Source organism: Rhipicephalus microplus, chromosome 8 (assembly GCF_043290135.1).
Source record: "Rhipicephalus microplus isolate Deutch F79 chromosome 8, USDA_Rmic, whole genome shotgun sequence".
NCBI lineage: Eukaryota > Metazoa > Arthropoda > Arachnida > Ixodida > Ixodidae > Rhipicephalus > Rhipicephalus microplus.
In genome coordinates, this window is record NC_134707.1 from 49,843,534 (window position 1) to 49,866,186 (window position 22,653).

The following is a 22,653-nucleotide window of genomic DNA, read 5'->3' on the forward strand; positions in this document are numbered from 1 at the left end:
GACGAAAAACGAAACGCGAGAAGACAAACGGTTGCGAACTCGCAAGTCAGTATTTTGAAAAATGTACATGAAATATATAACCCAGGGTAGCTCAAGAGCTCTTATGAGTAAAAAGGAATCAAGCAAAAAAAAAACGTGCCAGTGATTTTTTAGATAAGCTGTATGTACAACGTGCGGCAAAATGTAAAAGTCAAGGTGGCAAAAAAAAAAAAAAAAACTTGTCAGTTAGTACAATTGACAGGCTGCTTACGCATTTATCAGCACACCTTCCGATATGAAAGGCTTCTACGATTTCACGAGATAGGCTGTCTTTGTGATAAAGCATAAAGGTCGTGTCATAGCAAACAGGACAGCATGAAACCTGCGATGCTCGGCTTGGTGGGAGTGATTGCTAATGCCCAAAGAGGCGGGCACGCCAAAATTTTTGCAATGGTGCCCTCAAATCCACTTCGCGTATATATATATATATATAATATAATATGGTGTGTGTGTGTGTGACGTATAGCGGGTAGCACCTTTATTGCAGGAGGCATTGTCAAGCACGGAAACTTTTATTTCATGACGGCATGGTTGACGTATCGAACGCGCAGCAAAGTATTTCAAGGGAACGAGAAAGTGGGTGGGGACGGCAGGCGAAAACGGTCCTCGCGTTTCACCCTCTTAAAGCGCCAGTAAACGACCCCGACGTCCAGAAAATGTAGTGAAGAGGAATATGCGCACTCTTGCTATGTGAACACGCTGCCGCAAGAATTTTGCGAATACGTGCTATAATGAGGAAGTTAGAGAGTTTGACCACTGGTTTCAGTCGGTTTCAAATTTTCGCGCGTAATTGCCACCCTTCTCCGCCAGAAGGAGGGGAAGGCATAGCCTGTCGTCATGACTTCACCCACTGCAGCAAGGTCACACGACACGTCATAGGCGTGTAGCCAACTACCGAGCAAGGTTTCCCCCGTAGGAGCACGTGTCGAAGAGCATCTTTCCTCTAGCGGTATAATAACGAGACGCTTTTTTATCGCGGATGCTTTCGTTCTGGAAATGGCGCTTTTCTATGTGGTCTCGGGCCCCGACTAAAGAGGGCAGCACGGGAAAACAAACATGCAGACTTCGTGGCCCAAAGTGCATGCCAGCAGCGCCAAGATGTCCTTTAGTAGGGCGAAACGAGCGAAGTGATTAATTAACGAGCACAGTGGTTCGTCAAGTTGCTCGTGGCCATGCTTGCGTCAGCACGCGTACGAGGGTGGTCGGTCAGGCCCGGGAATCGCTTTTGGAAACACAAGATGATCATGGCGTGCAGCGCTGTTATAATCGGCTGATGTGATCGCCGTGGTCTACTGCACTAACTGGGGAGTTTTTTTTTTTTGGGGGGGGGGGAGCTGTAAAAAAATAGAGCTTGTTTACTGACCCATTCATGCGAAGTTAAAGCGACTTATAGTTTCCATTACTGCGGAATAGATTGAATACTATCATCATCATTACTCCTGCTTCTGTATGAGCTAGACGTAGCGTTGAAAGCAACTCTGCTGGCGTGGCTCCTTATCGTCTCCTTGCATTGTTTGCTATAAATTAAAGAGTTATAGAGATAGAGAGAAAGGATCGGGATAAAAAGAGGAAGACACAAAGAGGGTGTCAGAAATAAAGAAAAAAAAGGAAACCGACACATTAGGAGCATAAAGGAAAAAGCTAAGAAACGCGTTTACAGAAAGATTGGGAAAGGAAAACAAGCATAGTGCATAAGAGAATGATGCTAAGAAACGAAAACACAAGGCACATGTAAAAAACAGGGAAAATGCAAGAAAAATAAAGACAAGCAATGAAGATCGTGGAGTATTTTCATTCAATATTTATGATTTGATTTCATAAACTGAATATTCTATACATGTTTTAGATCCATATCTCACCCGAATTCATATCCCACCCATGTGCCGGCCGGTTTTTGACCGATGCCCCTTTCTGGGCGAGTGCCAGAAATGTGAGAAGAACATGATTGATAGATATGTGGAAGTTAACGTCCTGAAACCACCATATGATTATGAGAGATGCCGTCGTGGAGGGCTCCGGAAATTTCCACCACCTGAGGTTCTTTAACGTGCGCTTACATCTGAGGACACGGGTTTACAGCATTTTCCCCTCCATCGAAAGTTACAGCCGCCACAGCCGGTATTTGATCCCGCGACCTGCGGGGTCAGCAGCCGAGTACCTTAGCCACTAGCCGTAGAGGAATATTCACAACTTCTAGCGAAAATAGGAGCTGCTCCACGTGGTTATACGATGACGCCACGAAACCCCGGCTACACGCCACCACGGCTGTCCAAAGTGTAAGCACAGCACACGTTATATCGCGCGATAAGCAAGGTGGCCGTGTCATCCGACGCGGAGATAAGCTGCGCCAGCCTTTTTTGAACTTGCCATTGCCGAGTTCAGCGAGTATTACAGCTACGATGTGACCGCGAGGTATCGTGTTTTCTTTTTATTTCGTACTGCCGGGGCCTGAAGCCCATCTCCTGGCTTACCCTGCATTTATCTGCTCATTGCTCAGTATTACCGTAAGACCCGACGTCAACGACTCACACACTGTGCAGCTGACAAAACAAACTGTCCTCGGGTCGTCGTCGCCTCGTAGAAGAAAGTGGGTGCTGCATCCGTCTGCTGGGTGAGACGGGGTAGGAAGACAGGGCACGTACGTCACATACACGGCAGGGTAGCCCGCATTTACAAATGTGAATCCGGAAATCATTGCCAATTGAAAATCCGATTTCTAAACTACAAAATCACGCATGGTTGTATCAATTGGCTCATAATTTAAGGACGCCAAAGAGAACATGAGCTGAATGTTATTTCAAGATCGGTGAGTATAAATGGACCACCGGAGTTCCCCTTCAACCTTGTATGAATTGGTAAAACCACTCGATTCAATTATTGCCTGTCCCCAACAGCTCATGTGTGCCAAACTTAAGAGGAACGATAAGAGTAGCGGATGAAATTTATCATCTGTGAGGGCTCAGCAACGTAGACAAGACGGCGATAATGTGAAAACGACCTTAATAAAGCGGAGCTACGGTATAAATGGAGTCATGAAGCAGGCGCGCGCCTAGGAACAACTACGAAACTGCGTCCCGACTAGCTCGAACATGGAGCACAGGGATGCCAGATTACGTGAGGTCTCACACATTACACTCTCATACGCTATGGGCGCCCTCTGTGTGGTTGAACTAATAAGGCAGGAAATTACGTGAAAAAAGAGAACCACGTGACGGTTCACGTCTTGAGTTATTTGGAGGCGTCTGTGCCCAGGAGAGACGCTGATGCGAGGAAGAGGACGAGCAGGTGAGCGCAAGCCGGCGCGAGCCCTGGCGCGTGAATGCGAAACGAAGGCTAACAAGAAGAACCACCAGCCAGCGAACGACATGCCTCGCGACGCTCTGCTCTCCAACTCGGACACGCCATCACCAGAATCTCCACTGGGCCGACGTCCCGAACCGGCGCAGGGGGTGCCACACAGGGTGCCGGAGGGCGCACGTGCCCCCCGCTACCATCGGGCCGCGCCGCGGCGTTACACGGGCTTCGCAGGACTCGGCACCGCCGAGGTCGCTCCCGACGTCATCGTGTTCACGCCGCGTCGGACGCCGCCGAGCGCCCAGGACGGAGCCCCCTTGATCGGCTACACGCCGTCTCCCGAGCGACGGGCGTCCATGGGGCCTGGAGAGACTCCCGAGGAAGAGCGCCAGTGCAAGCGCAGCTGGGCCCTGTGCGCCGCCGCCATGGCGCCCGTGATGTTCTCCACCTGGATGCTGCTGCTGCCCTTCATGTTCCACAGCAATGTTCCCGTCGTCCAGCTGCCGTCATCGCCGCCGTTGCCGGAGCCCAGCGCCACCACTTCAGGAGGTCCCTCGGAAGAGACAGGTACAGATACTAGTCCGCCATGTTGGCGCTGCGGTTGAGGGGCTCCGCGACTGACCCGATGGTCACAGGTTCGAGCCCGGCCGTGGCGGCCCAATTTGATGGAGACGAAACGCTCGATTCCTGTGTACAGACGGGATCGCACTTGTTTAGAGCGGTAGAACACGTGGATTCAGGGGGCCAGCTACTCAGATTAGGGGGGCGGGGGCCAGCTGGGCGCTTGACATGTGTTATTCCCCCGGTACTGCGCAATGTTGGTGCATGGCGAACAACACCATATATTGAAATTATCACTAAATCGGGCCCTAAAGTCATATCGTGGTTTTGGCAAGTTGCACCCTAGACTATTATTAGGCATGGAAACTGAGGGAATTGAGTTACTAACTGGGCTATCAGGTCATTCACGCTGATAAACAGCGCAAGAAAGCAGGACGATGAGACAGAAGGTTGCTATAGAGGTGTTTTAGCTGCTTTTGTGACAGCGCTTTCTTTTTTTCGTTCTCTTTGTTACGGTTCTCGCTGACCCTGGAGTTTTTTTTATGGTAATAAAACTCACTTGAATGTCAGAGATTTTCTCTTATGTTTGAATCTCATGGCCGGGCTTTTTGCGCTGCTAGTGTTTACTACAGTAATCATGTATCAGCCACAACAACTTCCCTCATTTCTTGAGAGTTCTTTTTTTTATTGATTGATATGTGGAGTTTAACGTCCCAAAGCCACCATATGATTATGAGAGACACCGTAGTGGAGGGCTGCGGAGATTTCGACAACTTAAGGCTTCTTAGCGTGCACCCAAATCTGAACACGCGGGCCTACAGCATTTTTGCCCCCATCGGCAAGGCTACCTTTTAGAACGTTTCATGACGGAGATGTCATGTCAGCTAATATATTTGTTGCTTTTCGCAGTCAGCCAGTCGGTCAACAAGCTTTATCTGGCTAATTACTGGCCGCACCCACTTTAGCGGCAGAAGACCATGCGTGGTCGTTCACCTGTTTCTAGGTTCTTTGGGCAGTCGTTAGTTCATGGAGATAGCCGCCTTTGGGGCCCTACTCCCAGTCTTATCGTTTATCAAGAAGAAATTTTAACGCTGAACATATATGCGCTAACGACTAATACTCTTAATGGCACTCAGGGTAGTGGTGATCGATATACGGATCAAGAGTAACTAAACCTTCGTCTCGACGGGGCGGCTCCTGTTTGTAACATTCTCAGGGTGAAAGATTGAGGTCTACTCAGCTTTGCGTGCTGGAACAGAAATATTTTTCGCCCGAGCTGATAGCGCTTCACAATATTCTGTGAAAAGAGAGGGATGAGTAAGAGTTATGCTCAAAACCTGGATTGTCTGGCGTATCGGGACCATCGGAGATAGTAAGACCTCGCGGTTGGGGATGAACTCGTTTTAATAATTATTCTAAAGTTTGCGCGCTTTTCGCTGCTGCCTCCTCGTTCATTGTTTTTCGCCAAGTGACCGTATTGTTATGGTGAGCGCAGTTGTACAGGGGTTCAATATTAAGTCCTTCGTGAAAGCAAAAAGCAGGCATAATCTATAGTACGCTTCCCAACACACATGGCATCTGCGTGGAAAACCCTCCAGCACGGCGTCTCGCACAACCATATCGTGGTTTTGGGACGTTAACTCCCGACATTATTATTACGTTGTGGGCATGTTTCAGCTCCTCCTCCGTACGTTGGTGCATGATTAAAATGAGAACAAATAATGCCGTACAAGGGATGGTAAAAGATCGAGTGACGAGGACGATGAACTAACAATTACAATTTCTGGCTAATGAACATCGGCTTTTTGTGCAGCAGAGCAGCAAAAACAGAGTGCCGGCGCAAAGAGAGACAAAGTTCGCAATGTCAGATGTGTCGGCATCTTGTTAGCTTCTCTTGTAAATCATCTGCGCAGAATCAACGGGTGGCTATTGTGCATGCCTGTTCATGGTGGTGGCAATAATCGCCTTTCTACTACTTTCGAAAAAACCTGGTTTGTTATAGTAAAGTCCTTATAGTTTCCGTGGTTTCATTGCCCGGTGAGTGACATTGATGTTAATACCAAGATTGCCTTCTTCAGGAAACGACATAGGCACGCTCGTGTGCACCCACGAACAGTTGGTTTCGAAAACGTCTCGATTCCTCACGAGACGTTTTGATTACGAGTCCTCACCGTCTTCGTAATCAACCGGTCTCGACCTTTAAGCCTCGAGAAAGGTAAACCGGTGGTAGCATTTTCCATGCAGGTGAAATTGCTTCAGGATCGTGTGCCTATTAAAGTATTGCGGCACGTCTCATTAACATATTTTGTTCTTTTGGATGTTACACCACTATTGACAATATGAATATTACTATTATTATTACTACTACTATTATACTACTAGCTTAATAGCACGTTCAAATTTTAATCCGCACAAACATGTCATGCCCATAAATGCGACATGAAGGCATCGTATATCATGACGACACGACTTGATATTACCTGGTGAGGTGTAACATTGCGGCATTAGTGACGTAGGATTACGTGTGATTTTGTATCACTCCACTCACCCTGCATCTTTCGCTCGAATAGCCGCGCAACGAGGCACTTCAAGTTTTCGTCTTTGATAGACGCCACCAACCGTCATAGTTACACACACAGGGGTTTCTGTAAATACACCTGAAAGAACTCTGGTACTCGTGTATATGAGAGCCGTGACGCACAGCGCATCAGCGAGCATGTGAGTTGTGGTCCAATTGGGTGGGTAGTACACGGATTTGTGTAATATTTGTTCTGGCTACACTTGTATTAGCGTGGCTTGGAGCTTCTTTGCGAGGCAACGACAATCAGTAAATGTTGGCAGTTGCACATCACTACCTTATCCTTGCAGGCTCATCATTTCAAATCGGCTCACCAAGTTCACAACCATCTCTTCTTTCGTTCTAAACAAAACCAAACACATCTATGAACAAAGCCACAAGTTCGTTTGAAGTCCGCAGGCATGAAGAATAGCAAATACGTGTACTACCCCATTCTCATGGTCGCTGAACAATCGTAGTGCTAGAGTCCCCTCTTGTTGATTTTATGAAACGCTCTGGTGAGGGATACCCAATATTATTTTCCGTCATAATATTCTATGTCATCGCAAACGTGATGGTCTGACTCCTAGATTGCCTCCATTAAACGGCCCGACTCCTACACATGACGTACTTTAACGTTATCTGTGGGAGCTCTTGTTACCTTTTTTGAACTACGCTATAGTGCCTCCAAATTCTAATAGAGGCTTCCCTGGGAACTCTTTGCACGCTCGCCGGGCTTTCTTTCGCTAGCGTGTACCTCTGCCTCAAATAATTAGCCCAAGCACAACGTTATTTTTCTTTGCTCGCTAAACTTATCGACCGAGATCGCTAACGTGCCCCAGCAAAAGTTTTCCTTTTTTTCCCCGAACGCATAGCACTCACTTGCCTTCAACCTTTCTTCTGTTTCTCTCTACGCCCGCTAATGCAGCGGCACCAGAACCAAAAACGGTACCTCTACCGACGCTGTCTCCAACCAAGGGCTCCACTCGGTCTCCCACGACGACCAGAGCGTCGAAAGGCATTTGCTTCGACCCGCCAATCATTCCCGACATCACAGGGGCGTTCAACGCGACCGTCTATCCGCTGAACAACGTCCTGGCCACACCGTCACCCTCCGAGCTAATGTGTCTATTCAACAACACGCGCTTGTTGGACGACAACGGTGCGACCCGACACTACTCGATCCTGTCGCTTCCCTTCCAGGTCTGCTCCAAGCTTGTCTACTGGTCAGTCGGCATTGAAGAGGGCAAGATCAAGAGCAGGCTGCCAGTCTTCGACCAGCTGTACGGGTTGCAACAACTGCGCCGCACCACGGACCTACTCGGCTTCAAGGAGATCAAGATCCTGGTCACTGTAGGCGGATACGGCTCCGATACGCCAGAGTTCACCAAGGCCGGTAGCGACCCGTCCGTGTTGGCCACGCTCACCACTAGTGTCCTCGAAGCCCTCAGTGCGTACCGCCTGAATGGTGTCGCCCTGCACTGGGTTCAGCCGCGGCCGGGCTGTCGAAGCGGCGATGATCGGCTTTCATTTGTCCGGGTCGTGCTCGGAATTCACAGTGCCTTCGCCCGGAGCACCGAGCACACCGAGGGGATCATCGCGGTCATTACTGACAACGACCGCATCAGCGCCGACTACTCCCGCAAGGTGTCCCACGTGGTGGACTACTACTTCGTGTACACCTACCGGGTGCCAGCCAAGATGCCCGACCCGTACCGACTATGCAGAATGTTCACCGAGCAGACGAACTCCACCATCCGCGACTTTACCAGCGACGGCGCTGGTGGTTCGGGCGTCAGGACGAGTAGTCTCTGCGTCATCGAGTCGCTGGCTCCGATCACCGTAGCCGGAGTGTGGAACTCGACCGCCGGTCGCGTACTGATGCCCCAACACGGTCGCCTTTACGGTCGTGCGCCTTTTCACGCGGCCTGCAACGACCAGAGCTTCTGCAAGGACAACCGATCGCAGTCGTGCATTCTCCAACGCCTGGGAGGCGATAAGAACAACGTCACCTTCTACGCGGTCTCCTCGCTGACGCAGTATTACGACCGCTTCAGCATGGACGCACTCGGCGTGGGCACGGGTGACCTTTGCGTACTGATTACGGACTTCGACTACGACAACTACGACGGAACATGCAACGCGCCCTTCGTCCGGTACCTGCTCGTCAGGAACCTGTACCACGGTTCCCGGAGCCGGGTTCAGACTTCGCATTCTGGGTTGTACAGGAATCCCGACTGTACCTTTTTTTCCTAAGCACACGATATGTGTGTATAATATATGCCTTATATTTCGAAACACTTTTTTTGCAAGCCTCTTGCCATTTTTATTGAGGCAAATTGCTAGAGGCTCGTTTGCTGAGAATTTGGTGCACTGTCCAGGATCTCATTTGGTTGAAATTTCGTCTGCCCTCATTTATTTCCTCTCTAAGGAGCGTATTGGGATTCTAAGACGTCAAACCCCAGCATGAAATGAACTAAATGGTCCTGTTTCCGTGACAAGAGGTGATCTTGTCCACGATGACATCGTGCCAAATTCTGCCAATGGGCACACCTGAAAAATATCAACTACAGTGCTAACGAAAGCACGTAGTAAATACATGAGCCGACAAATATGGGCACGTTGTAGTTGTTTTTTTTTTACCGATATTCTAATTTTTCTATAACTAGCTCGGCAACACGCAATCCTAACTTGCATACCACCTAACATCAACCTACGCGTATACACTACTCGTATAGTCAACGATATGCATGCCTCAGGCATCATTCGCTAGTGCTAATAGTTCACGAATGAACACGCTGGGGTCAGAACACTGATCGCTGCTGTTTAACCCTGAGAGGTTAAACAAGATATCTGCTGTACCCCAAGGACATGGAGTGTTAACGTTGACCAATGGTGCAAGCGTAGCCAAAGGTGAAAATATTGCTCGCAAGCGGCATGCAGTGGCCACGTCATGTAATACTATAGCATCTTTTAACTGTCAAGCCTTTCTTGGTGAACTACAGGCACTTCGAGCGTCATTATTTTATATAGCCGCTTACATATGTGAGCTCTGGTGATGGCCTCCTTCATTTGGAGTAGACCGAAATTGGTATGGTAGGGTAGAAGTGGGACAAATATGTCTACGTGATCCTGATATAACTAAAAAAATCTCGCCTTGTGCGTCGTCAAACCCTTTTCTTCGAAAAATTGCGGCACATAGCTCGTGTACCAATGGCCATGATATATATACGCCGGTATGTGCCCCAGGTGATCAACAGCTCATATCTACCCAGGAACAGCACGAACAGAAGAGTAATTTTGATGCGGGAGGGTTAAGAAAATGCCGAAACTGGGCGCGTCGACCCGACGAACTCAAAGAAAAAGTCTCCGAGTCCCAGCGAGAATTGAACTTTAGCGTTCTACGTGGACATAAAGTATTCTAGCACAGAGCCATGCCAGGTATGGGAGCTTCTTTTTAAGTGAATCCTAATGGTCACAAAACGTCCATTGTGTGTGTACAAGCTTCTTACCACGAGCAAATAGTATCAGTCACTGTTACTAATTTTCTTATGCCATTACTAACGTTTTACGACTTTTTTGCTCCTACGTGAGCAGACGCTGAATGCATGCAAAAGTTATCACGTTTCGCGTACCATTAACGTTTCGCCATGCCCCTGTTCAACTATCTGGTTGAACAAACCTTTGATGTTATTAATACAAGCATCTGAACAACTTATTCACCAGCATGGTGATGCATTCAAGTTCACTGACACAATATATGTAAGCTTAGTACGCAGTTTTCAATCTTTCGGTATATATGCAAAACTGACAGTTCTGTTTTTTTGCTGATTGCTTGAATTAGCGTCACTATACGTTACCTCGTGCACCTTAAAAACTTTTTACGCTATGTAAATAAAGGCGCCTAACTTAAAGGAGCACTGGCATCAAATTTACTCAAGCCAAGATTTTTGCGTCACCGAGTAGCTATCAATCCCCTAGTTACGATTCACAACCTAAAACGCACCTGAGTGACGAATGAGTATCGTGGTTCAAAACGGGTGGAAATCCCGCCAAATTTTAGTGCTGGCAGCGCCACCTCGCGGCCACGTCAAGACCACTGCACAGCTGATGCCGCTTTCACTAAAAATGGTGACGTCGCACTGGTGTTTCGTCTGCTAGGAGCGCACGTACAGTCAGTCCAGCTGTGTGTCTGAAGGCGTAGACAAACCTCTGTCGCCAACGTCGTCGTCCTCACAGTCTTCGTAATCAACATCGGCTAGTGATGATGACAGCGACCTGGAATTGGGTATCGCCGCGATTCGCGGCGATCCTTGCTTTACAAGCTCCGCGTTAAATGCAATGTACGTATCAGTCTCGGCCGTACTGTCGGAGCTCAGGAACACCAACTACGCACCTCATGTAGCAGACGTTTGACGGGTGAATTGCTGCTTTCAGCTGCAGCAGCGCACACGGTAGGAATAGCCGCGGCCTCGAGAAGAGGCCTCGTACTACCAGTGAAACCCAACTGGTTCGCCAACACAGGATTTACCCTGTAGCAGCTCGCCGCAAAGTGAAGGGAGCCAACGTGGCTGTTCTTCGCAGGCGTCCTGTCCCTCTGTCAAACAACGCGTACGAAGTCAACCCACTGGCTGCGTTGAGGTTCGTGGCTTGGAAAAGCATGAAACTCCACGCACTTTCCGCATTTTCCGTGCCTCGACGTGCAGGTTCCCACTACGCAGCGGTTCCCTGACATTCTGGCACATGTTGTCACTCTCAATGATCCTACTCTCACGCAGTGGAGCACAACGCAAATCAGTCGATGCGACACGATGAATCGCACACACGCTTCGACACAGCAAGGAGAGCCACTAGTGAGAGCATGGCTGGGAGTCGGCTCCAAACACACTCAGAGATCAGCGACGTCATCGTTACTACCGTATCGTCACTCAGGATGGTGTTTGTGGAATGTATCACACCGAACACCTAGCACCAGTGTCGATGTCGCATGGCAGTCTATTTTTCGTTTTTTTCATTAGATTTTTTACGTTACTTGACATCGAAACAAAACAGCTTCAACGCGACAGACGCCATTCATATTTTGCCAAGATGACCTATGCATACCAAGTGATCGAATGATGGGCACATCTAGATCTTGAAATTTGATGTCAGTGCTCTTTTAAATCATCTATCCTACAACATAGCCACCTACCGGCACCACCTAGCGCTTTCTGGCCTGGCTAAGGGGCTAAGTAAAACATTGTGACCTCTCCCTCTTACACTCTTTGAGCAAATATGTGATGGCGTCGGGGAACGAGATTCAGCAGACTCGCGATGAACCCACGTGGCGTGCTCCAAAAAGAGTTGCTGACGAGTAACAGCGACGAAAACTACAGTGAATGTATGGTGTGCTACACTTGTGAGCACGCATGAACGCCAGGTGTCTTGATGAAGGGAACTTTTATAGGTCAACCCATCCGCTGCTTCTCATGCTAATCATGGTTTTCTTTAGAAGGGAGATGGTGTACTTTTTTTTTCTATTGTGAGCTGTGTGTATTTATTCTGCGCACTTTTATGATGAATATTAGAGTGATATATAGAAAGTCCTGTATACAGATATGTGTATTGACAATCCAGGTCAACAATCCAAAAGCTAGCCAATTAAGAACTGCTTTGTTTGCGAATGTTGAATTTTAATCACAAATTTTCAGTGCGCGCGGTAGAAGCTCTCTAAATTTGGAACATTGCTTCAAAAGTCATATTGTAGTATCCGTGCCTTGCTACCGTGTCTGAAGTCATTCATGCGCGAATATTTGTCTTTTACTTTCCAGTCAACAAACATGACAGCGAAACCTTCTCGGCATGGCGTCTTCATCGGATGACAAGGTTGCACTCATTGTGGCCCACGTACTCAATTTGATTTAACACAACGAACAAATTTACCTTCTACTAGTTCATTGTGTTCTGTTTTTATTTGTGCCACTTGAAATATTACCGGCTACCAGAAAGACATGATGAGCCAAGGAACGGAATAATGATAGGTATTGCCTGTTGGCACTAGAGGAGATCAGATTGAATCAGTGGACGAATGGGTGTTAGGGACAATGTGGTCGAAAACGAAACCTTCGCATGCTGTGGGAATGCCGCGCATTTTATGGTAATTAAGAGTAATCGACGAGATTCTTAGAAAAGCCGAATGAGTGAGAGGCAAAGTTTGGTTGGCAGATTGCTACTGCTCAAAAGAATATGTGGCTTCATTGGAAACATTGCCAGGGCGCATACAATAGACGAAAAACGAAACGCGAGAAGACAAACTGGTGCGAACTCGCAAGTCAATATTCTGAAAATTGTACGTGAAGTATATATCCTAGGGTAGCTCAAGAGCTCTTATGAGTAAAAAGGAATCAAAGAAGCAAAAAAAAAACGTGACAGTAATTTTTGGATAAGCTGTATGTACAACGTGCAGCAAAATGTAAAAGTCAAGGTGGCTAAAAAAAAACTCCTTGCAGTTAGTACAATTGACGGGCTGCTTACGCATTTATCAGCACACCTTCCGATATGAAAGGCTTCTACAATTTCTCGAGATAGACTGTCTTTGTGATAAAGCATAAAGGTCGTGTCATAGCAAACAGGACAGCATAAAACCTGCGATGCTTGGCTTGGTGGGGGTGATTGCTAATGCCCAAAGATGCGGGCACGCCGAAATTTTTCCAATGGTGCCCTCAAATCCACTTACCGTACAAATATATATATATATATATATATAATATTTAATATGGTGTGTGTGTGCGTGTGTGACATATAGCGGGTAGCACCTTTATTGCAGGAGGCATTGTCAAGCACGGAAACTTTTATTTCATGACGGCATGGTTGACGTATCGAACGCGCAGCAAAGTATTTCAAGGGAACGAGAAAGTGGGTGGGGACGGCAGGCGAAAACGGCCCTCGCGTTTCACCCTCCTAAAGGGCCAGTAAACGACCCCGACGTCCAGAAATTGTAGTGAAGAGGAATATGCGCACTCTTGCTATGTGAACATGCTGCTGCAAGAATTTTGCGAATACGTGCTATAATGAGGAAGTTACAGAGTTTGAACACTCGTTTCAGTCGGTTTCAAATTTTCGCGCGTAATTGCCACCCTTCTCCGCCATAAGGAGGGGAAGGCATAGCCTGTCGTCATGGCTTCACCCACTTCAGCAACGTCACACGACACGTCATAGGTGCGCAGCCAACTACCGAGCAAGGTTTCCCCCGTAGGAGCACGTGTCGAAGAGCATGTTTCCTCTAGCGGTTAAATGACGAGACGCTTCTTTATCACGGATGCTTTCATTCTGGAAATGCCGCTTTTCTGTGTAGTCTCGGGCCCCGACTACAGAGGGCAGCACGGGAAAACGAAATTGCAGACTTCATGGCCGAAACTGCATGCCAGCAGCGCCAAGATGTCCTTTCGTAGGGCGAAACGAGCGCAGTGGTTAATTAACGAGCACAGTGGTTGGTCTAGTTACTCGTGGCCATGCTTGCGTCACCACGCGTACGAGGGTGGTGGCTCAGGCACGGGAATCGCTTTTGGAAACACAAGATGATCATGGCGTGCGGCGCTGTTATAATCGGCAGATGTGATCGCCATGGTCTACTGCACTAACTGGGGAGTTTTTTTGGGAGCTGTAAAAAAAAATTGCCCGCAGCTTCCCTCGGGGGAACACTGAGGAGGATGCGGAGCATATAATTGGTTAACGGGGTGTTAAAGTGCGACTTACTTGGGTCGATGGCTAAATTGGTTAACGTGGTTGTGAAATGGGGTGTTAAATTGCGACTTACTTGGGTCGATGGCTAAATTGGTTAACGTGGTTGTAGGAGGGGGTGTTAAATGAGTGAACACGTACACACGTATGCGAAAGGGCGGCGCTGGTCGAAGGGACGTCGATCATTGTGTTTGTGGATTCGTTGGAATTCATTTCACCGCGACCTTGGACGTCGAGGCGCCGTACAAACCAACCGACGAGCGGCAACTGAGCGAGCGAGCGCCGACCTTGAGTATATATACAGCGCGACGGCGCATGCACTGTCAGCTGTTGAATGTTCTCGAAGCGCGACGCCACATGCGCGCCCACTGGAGAATCAGGAGAATTGTAGATGTCGAACGCGGTGTGTAGAGGAGGAAGGGTGCACAGATGGTGGAGGAGTGAAGCGCGCGCGGTGTGTAGAGGAGGAAGGGATGCACAGATGGTGGAAGAGTGGGCGACGGCGCGACGGCGCATGCGCGCGCGTCAGCTGTCGAATGTTCGAGAAGCGGTGCGGACGGCGCGGACGGCGCACTACAAGGCGCGAGTACAAGATGCTTCCGCATCTAAAAAATTGGAGCTTGTTTACTGACCCATTCATGCGAAGTTGAAGCGACTTATAGTTTCCATTACTGCGGAATAGATTGAATACTATCATCATCATTACTCCTGCTTTTGTATGAGCTAGACGTTGCGTTGAAAGCAACTCTGCTGGCGTGGCTCCTTATCGTCTCCTTGCATTGTTTGCTATAAATTAAAGAGTTATAGAGATAGAGAGAAAGGATCGGGATAAAAAGTGGAAGACACAAAGAGGGTGTCAGAAATAAAGAAAAAAAAGGAAACCGACACAATAGGAGCATAAAGGAAAAAGCTAAGAAACGCGTTCACAGAAAGATTGGGAAAGGAAAACAAGCATAGTGCATAAGAGAATGATGCTAAGAAACGAAAACACAAGGCACATGTAAAAAACAGGGAAAATGCAAGAAAAATAAAGACAAGCAATGAAGATCGTGGAGTATTTTCATTCAATATTTATGATTTGATTTCATAAACTGAATATTCTATACATGTTTTAGATCCATATCTCACCCGAATTCATATCCCACCCATGTGCCGGCCGGTTTTTGACCGTTGCCCCTTTCTGGGCGAGTGCCAGAAATGTGAGAAGAACATGATTGATAGATATGTGGAAGTTAACGTCCTGAAACCACCATATGTATATGAGAGATGCCGTCGTGGAGGGCTCCGGAAATTTCCACCACCTGAGGTTCTTTAACGTGCGCTTACATCTGAGGACACGGGTTTACAGCATTTTCCCCTCCATCGAAAGTTACAGCCGCCACAGCCGGTATTTGATCCCGCGACCTGCGGGGTCAGCAGCCGAGTACCTTAGCCACTAGCCATAGAGGAATATTCACAACTTCTAGCGAAAATAGGAGCTGCTCCACGTGGTTATACGATGACGCCACGAAACCCCGGCTACACGCCACCACGGCTGTCCAAAGTGTAAGCACAGCACACGTTATATCGCGCGATAAGCAAGGTGGCCGTGTCATCCGACGCGAAGATAAGCTGCGCCAGCCTTTTTTGAACTTACCATTGTCGAGTTCAGCGAGTATTACAGCTACGATGTGACCGCGAGGTATCGTGTTTTCTTTTTATTTCGTACTGCCGGGGCCTGAAGCCCATCTCCTGGCTTACCCTGCATTTATCTGCTCATTGCTCAGTATTACCGTAAGACCCGACGTCAACGACTCACACACTGTGCAGCTTACAAAACAAACTGTCCTCGGGTCGTCGTCGCCTCGTAGAAGAAAGTGGGTGCTGCATCCGTCTGCTGGGTGAGACGGGGTAGGAAGACAGGGCACGTACGTCACATACACGGCAGGGTAGCCCGCATTTACAAATGTGAATCCGGAAATCATTGCCAATTGAAAATCCGATTTCTAAACTACAAAATCACGCATGGTTGTATCAATTGGCTCATAATTTAAGGACGCCAAAGAGAACATGAGCTGAATGTTATTTCAAGATCGGTGAGTATAAATGGACCACCGGAGTTCCCCTTCAACCTTGTATGAATTGGTAAAACCACTCGATTCAATTATTGCCTGTCCCCAACAGCTCATGTGTGCCAAACTTAAGATGAACGATAAGAGTAGCGGATGAAATTTATCATCTGTGAGGGCTCAGCAACGTAGACAAGACGGCGATAATGTGAAAACGACCTTAATAAAGCGGAGCTACGGTATAAATGGAGTCATGAAGCAGGCGCGCGCCTAGGAACAACTACGAAACTGCGTCCCGACTAGCTCGAACATGGAGCACAGGGATGCCAGATTACGTGAGGTCTCACACATTACACTCTCATACGCTATGGGCGCCCTCTGTGTGGTTGAACTAATAAGGCAGGAAATTACGTGAAAAAAGAGAACCACGTGACGGTTCACGTCTTGAGTTATTTGGAGGCGTCTGTGCCCAGGAGAGACGCTGATGCGAGGAAGAGGACGAGCAGGTGAGCGCAAGCCGGCGCGAGCCCTGGCGCGTGAATGCGAAACGAAGGCTAACAAGAAGAACCACCAGCCAGCGAACGACATGCCTCGCGACGCTCTGCTCTCCAACTCGGACACGCCATCACCAGAATCTCCACTGGGCCGACGTCCCGAACCGGCGCAGGGGGTGCCACACAGGGTGCCGGAGGGCGCACGTGCCCCCCGCTACCATCGGGCCGCGCCGCGGCGTTACACGGGCTTCGCAGGACTCGGCACCGCCGAGGTCGCTCCCGACGTCATCGTGTTCACGCCGCGTCGGACACCGCCGAGCGCCCAGGACGGAGCCCCCTTGATCGGCTACACGCCGTCTCCCGAGCGACGGGCGTCCATGGGGCCTGGAGAGACTCCCGAGGAAGAGCGCCAGTGCAAGCGCAGCTGGGCCCTGTGCGCCGCCGCCATGGCGCCCGTGATGTTCTCCACCTGGATGCTGCTGCTGCCCTTCATGTTCCACAGCAATGTTCCCGTCGTCCAGCTGCCGTCATCGCCGCCGTTGCCGGAGCCCAGCGCCACCACTTCAGGAGGTCCCTCGGAAGAGACAGGTACAGATACTAGTCCGCCATGTTGGCGCTGCGGTTGAGGGGCTCCGCGACTGACCCGATGGTCACAGGTTCGAGCCCGGCCGTGGCGGCCCAATTTGATGGAGACGAAACGCTCGATTCCTGTGTACAGACGGGATCGCACTTGTTTGAGCGGTAGAACACGTGGATTCAGGGGGCCAGCTACTCAGATTAGGGGGGCGGGGGCCAGCTGGGCGCTTGACATGTGTTATTCCCCCGGTACTGCGCAATGTTGGTGCATGGCGAACAACACCATATATTGAAATTATCACTAAATCGGGCCCTAAAGTCATATCGTGGTTTTGGCAAGTTGCACCCCAGACTATTATTAGGCATAGAAACTGAGGGAATTGAGTTACTAACTGGGCTATCAGATCATTCACGCTGATAAACAGCGCAAGAAAGCAGGACGATGAGACAGAAGGTTGCTATAGAGGTGTTTTAGCTGCTTTTGTGACAGCGCTTTCTTTTTTTCGTTCTCTTTGTTACGGTTCTCGCTGACCCTGGAGTTTGTTTTATGGTAATAAAACTCACTTGAATGTCAGAGATTTTCTCTTATGTTTGAATCTCATGGCCGGGCTTTTTGCGCTGCTAGTGTTTACTACAGTAATCATGTATCAGCCACAACAACTTCCCTCATTTCTTGAGAGTTCTTTTTTTTATTGATTGATATGTGGAGTTTAACGTCCCAAAGCCACCATATGATTATGAGAGACACCGTAGTGGAGGGCTGCGGAGATTTCGACAACTTAAGGCTTCTTAGCGTGCACCCAAATCTGAACACGCGGGCCTACAGCATTTTTGCCCCCATCGGCAAGCTACCTTTTAGAACGTTTCATGACGGAGATGTCATGTCAGCTAATATATTTGTTGCTTTTCGCAGTCAGCCAGTCGGTCAACAAGCTTTATCTGGCTAATTACTGGCCGCACCCACTTTAGCGGCAGAAGACCATGCGTGGTCGTTCACCTGTTTGTAGGTTCTTTGGGCAGTCGTTAGTTCATGGAGATAGCCGCCTTTGGGGCCCTACACCCAGTCCTATTGTTTATCAAGAAGCAATTTTAACGCCGAACATATATGCGCTAACGACTAATACTCTTAATGGCACTCAGGGTAGTGGTTATCGATATCCGGATCAAGAGTAACTAAACCTTCATCTCGACGGGGCGGCTCCCGTTTGTAACATTCTCAGGCTGAAAGATTGAGGTCTAGTCAGCTTTGCGTGCTGGAACAGAAATACTTTTCGCCCGAGATGATAGCTCTTCACTACATTCTGTGAAAAGAGAGTGATGAGTAAGAGTTATGCCCGAAACCTGCATTGTCTAGCATATCGGCACCATCGGAGATAGTCAGACCTCGCGGTTGGGGATGAACTCGTTTTAGTAATTATTCTAAAGTTTGCGCGCTTTTCGCTGCTGCTTCCTCGTCCATTGTTTTTCGCCAAGTGACCGTATTGTTATGGTGAGCGTAGATGTACAGGGGTTCAATATTCACCCCTTCGGGAGAGCAAAAAGCAGGCATAATCCATAGTACGCTTCCCAACACACATGACATCGGCGTAAGACTTTTAGAAAACCCTCCAGCACGGCGTCTCGCATAACCATATCGTGGTTTTGGGACGTTAACTCCCGACATTATTATTACCTTGTGGGCATGTTTCAGCTCCTCCTCCGTACGTTGGTGCATGACTAAAATGAGAACAAATAATTCCGTACAAGAGATGGTAAAAGATCGACCGACGAGGACGATGAACTAACAATTACAATTTCTGGCTAATGAACATCGGCTTTTTGTGCAGCAGAGCAGCAAAAACATAGTACCGACGCAGAGAGAGACAAAAGTTCGCAATGTCAGATGTGTCGGCATCTTGTTAGCTTCTCTTGTAAATCATCTGCGCAGAATCAACGGGTGGCTATTGCGCATGCCTGTTCATGGTGGTGGCAATAATCGCCTTTCTACTACTTTCGAAAAAACCTGGTTTGTTATAGTAAGGTCCTTATACTTTCCGTGGTTTCATTGCCCGGTGAGTGACATTGATGTTAATATCAAGATCGCCTTCTTCAGGAAACGACTTAGGCACGCTCGTGTGCACACACGAACAGTTGGCTTCACAAACGTCTCAACCTTTAAGCCTCGAGAAAGGTAAACCGGTGGTTGCATTTTCCATGCAGGTGAAAATGCTTCAGGATCGTGTGCCCATTAAAGTATTGCGGCACGTCTCATTAACATATTTTGTTCTTTAGGATGTTACACCACTATTGACAATATGAATATTACTATTATTATTACTACTACTACTATACTACTAGCTTAATAGCACGTTCCAATTTTAATCCGCACAAACATGTCATGCCCATAAGTGCGGCATGAAGGCGTCATATATCATGACGACACGACTTGATATTACCTGGTGAGGAGTAACATTGCGGCATTAGTGACGTAGGATTACGTGTGATTTTGTATCACTCCACTCGCCCTGCATCTTTCGCTCGAATAGCCACGCAACGAGGCACTTCAAGTTTTCGTCTTTGAAAGACGCCACCAACCGTCATAGTTACACACACAGGGGTTCCTTTAAATACACCTGAGAGAACTCTGGTACTCGTGTCTATGGAAGCCGTGACGCACAGCGCTTCAGCGAGCATGTGAGTTGTGGTCCAATTGGGTGGGTAGTACACGCATTTGTGTAACCTTTGTTCTGGCTACACTTGTATTTGCGTGGCTTGGAGCTTCTTTGTGAGGCAACAACAGTCAGCAAATGTTGGCAGTTGCACATCACTACCTTATCTTTGGAGGCTCATCTTTTCAAATCGGCTCACCAAGTTCACAACCATCTCCTCTATCGTTCAAAGCAAAACCAAGTGCATCAATGAACAAAGCCACAAGTTGGTTTGAAGTCCGCAGGCATGGAGAATAGCAAATCCGTGTACTACCGACCATTCTCGTGGTCGCTGAACGATCGTAGTGCTAGAGTCCCCTCTAGTTGATTGTAGGAAACGCTCTGGTGAGGGATACCCAATATTATATACCATCATATTATTCTCTGTCATCGCAAACGGGATGGTCTGACTCCTAGATTGCCTCCATTAAACGGCCCGACTCCTACACATGACGTACTTTAACGTTATCTGTGGGAGCTCTTGTTACCTTTCTGGAACTACGCTATGGTGCCTCCAAATTCTAATAGAGGCTTCCCTTTGAACTCTTTGCACGCTCGCCGGGCTTCCTTTCGCTAGCGTGTACCTCTGCCTCAAATCATTAGCCTAAGCACAACGTTATTTTTCTTTGCTCGCTAAACTTATCGACTGAGATCGCTAACGTGCCCCAGCAAAAGTTTTCCTTTACCCCCCCTGAAATGATAGCACTCACTTGCCTTCAACCTTTCTCCTGTTTCTCTCTACGCCCGCTAATGCAGCGGCACCTGAACCAGAAACGGTACCTCTACCGACGCTGCCTCCAACCAAGGGCTCCACTCGGTCTCCTACGACGACCAGAGCGTCGAAAGGCCCCTGCCTCGACCCGCCAATCATTCCCGACATCACCGGGGCGTTCAACGCGACCGTCTACCCGCTGAACAATGCCCTGGCCACACCGTCACCCTCCGAGCTAATGTGTCTATTCAACAACACGCGCTTGTTGGACGACAACGGTGCGACCCGACACTACTCGATCCTGTCGCTTCCCTTCCAGGTCTGCTCCAAGCTTGTCTACTGGTCAGTCGGCATTGAGGAGGGCAAGATCAAAAGCAGGCTGCCAGTCTTCGACCAGCTGTACGGGTTGCAACAACTGCGCCGCACCACGGACATACTCGGCTTCAAGGAGATCAAGATCCTGGTCACTGTAGGCGGATACGGCTCCGATACGCCTGAGTTCACCAAAGCCGGTAGCGACCCGTCCGTGTTGGCCACGCTCACCACTAGTGTCCTCGAAGCCCTCAGCGCGTACCGCCTGGACGGTGTCACCCTGCACTGGGTTAAGCCACGGCCGGAGTGTCAAAGCGGCGATGATCGGCTTTCATTTGTACGGGTCGTGCTCGGAATTCACAGTGCCTTCGCCCGGAGCACCGAACACACCGAGGGGATCATCGCGGTCATTACTGACAACGACCGCATCAGCGCCGACTACTCCCGCAAGGTGTCCCACGTGGTGGACTACTACTTCGTGTACACCTACCGGGTGCCCCCCAAGATGCCCGACCCGTACCGACTATGCAGAATGTTCACCGAGCAGACGAACTCCACCATCCGCGACTTTACCAGCGACGGCGCTGGTGGTTCGGGCGTCAGGACGAGTAGTCTCTGTGTCATCGAGTCGCTGGCTCCGATCGCCGTAGCCGGAGTGTGGAACTCGACCGCCGGTCGCGTCCTGATGCCCCAAGACGGTAGCCTTTACGGACGTGCTCCTTTTCACGCGGCCTGCAACGACCAGAGCTTCTGCAAGGACAACCGGTCGCAGTCGTGCATCCTCCAACGCCTGGGAGGCGATAAGGACAACGTCACCTTCTACGCGGTCTCCTCGCTGACGCAGTATTACGACCGCTTCAGCATGGACGCACTGGGCGTGGGCACGGGTGACCTTTGCGTACTGATTACGGACTTCGACTACGACAACTACGACGGAACATGCAACGCGCCCGTCGTCCGGTACCTGCTCGTCAGGAACCTGTACCACGGTTCCCGGAGCCGGGTTCAGACTTCGCATTCTGGGTTGTACAGGAATCCCGACTGTACCTTTTTTTCCTAAGCACACTATATGTGTGTATAATATATACCTTATATTTTAAAACACTTTTTTTGCAAGCCTCTTGCCATTTTTATTGAGCCAAATTGCTAGAGGCTCGTTTGCTGAGAATTTGGTGCACTGTCCAGGATCTCATTTGGTTGAAATTTCGTCTGCCCTAATTTATTTCCTCTCTAAGGAGCATATTGGGATTCTAAGACGTCAAACCCCAGCATTAAATGAACTAAATGGTCCTGTTTCCGTGACGAGTGGTGATCTTGTCCACGATGACATAGTGCCAAATTCTGCCAATAGGCACACCTGAAAATTATCAACTAGAGTGCTAGTGTGAGCCGACAAATATACATGAGCCGACAAATATGGGCACGTTGTAGTTGTTTTTTTTTACCGATATTCTAATTTTTCTATAACTAGCTCGGCAACACGCAATCCTAACTTGCATACCACCGAACGTCAACCTACACGTATACACTGCTCGTATAGTCAACGATATGCATACCTCGGCCATATTCGCTAGTGCTAATAGTTTACGAATGAACACGCTAGGGTCAGAACACTGATCGCTGCTGTTTAACCCTGAGAGGTTAAACAAGATAT

At 48.8% G+C, this 22,653-nt stretch overlaps 3 protein-coding genes across 3 annotated transcripts in view; all 3 read left to right on the forward strand.

The window, feature by feature from the left end:
* LOC119165407 (ubiquitin-like modifier-activating enzyme 1) overlaps positions 1-12,351 on the forward strand; it is a 68,673-nt gene extending 56,322 nt beyond the window's left edge. Inside the window, exon 25 of the mRNA XM_075871764.1 lies at positions 12,262-12,351. The gene's annotated coding sequence lies outside the window, so the exon portion shown is untranslated. The remainder of the gene's footprint in view (positions 1-12,261) is intronic.
* On the forward strand, positions 2,604-9,996 carry LOC142769011 (uncharacterized). The gene is made up of 2 exons (XM_075871763.1): positions 2,604-3,900; positions 7,380-9,996. Exons 1-2 carry the CDS (start codon positions 3,303-3,305, stop codon positions 8,705-8,707), a joined length of 1,926 nt encoding a protein of 641 aa, XP_075727878.1. The 5' UTR covers positions 2,604-3,302; the 3' UTR covers positions 8,708-9,996.
* A 3,278-nt stretch (positions 12,352-15,629) lies between the features above and the next one.
* LOC119164452 (uncharacterized) lies at positions 15,630-22,263 on the forward strand. Its single transcript, XM_037416641.2, has 2 exons — positions 15,630-17,300; positions 20,732-22,263. Exons 1-2 carry the CDS (start codon positions 16,703-16,705, stop codon positions 22,057-22,059), a joined length of 1,926 nt encoding a protein of 641 aa, XP_037272538.2. The 5' UTR covers positions 15,630-16,702; the 3' UTR covers positions 22,060-22,263.
* Positions 22,264-22,653: the final 390 nt, after the last annotated feature.

Excerpts from the sequence above, each read along its gene's own strand:
- LOC142769011 (XM_075871763.1), top strand. The coding sequence starts at position 3,303 with ATGCGAGGAAGAGGACGAGCAGGTGAGCGCAAGCCGGCGCGAGCCCTG. Across the intron at positions 3,901-7,379 it reads AGGTCCCTCGGAAGAGACAG|CGGCACCAGAACCAAAAACG; the intron begins GTACAGATACTA and ends CCGCTAATGCAG.
- LOC119164452 (XM_037416641.2), top strand. The coding sequence starts at position 16,703 with ATGCGAGGAAGAGGACGAGCAGGTGAGCGCAAGCCGGCGCGAGCCCTG. Across the intron at positions 17,301-20,731 it reads AGGTCCCTCGGAAGAGACAG|CGGCACCTGAACCAGAAACG; the intron begins GTACAGATACTA and ends CCGCTAATGCAG.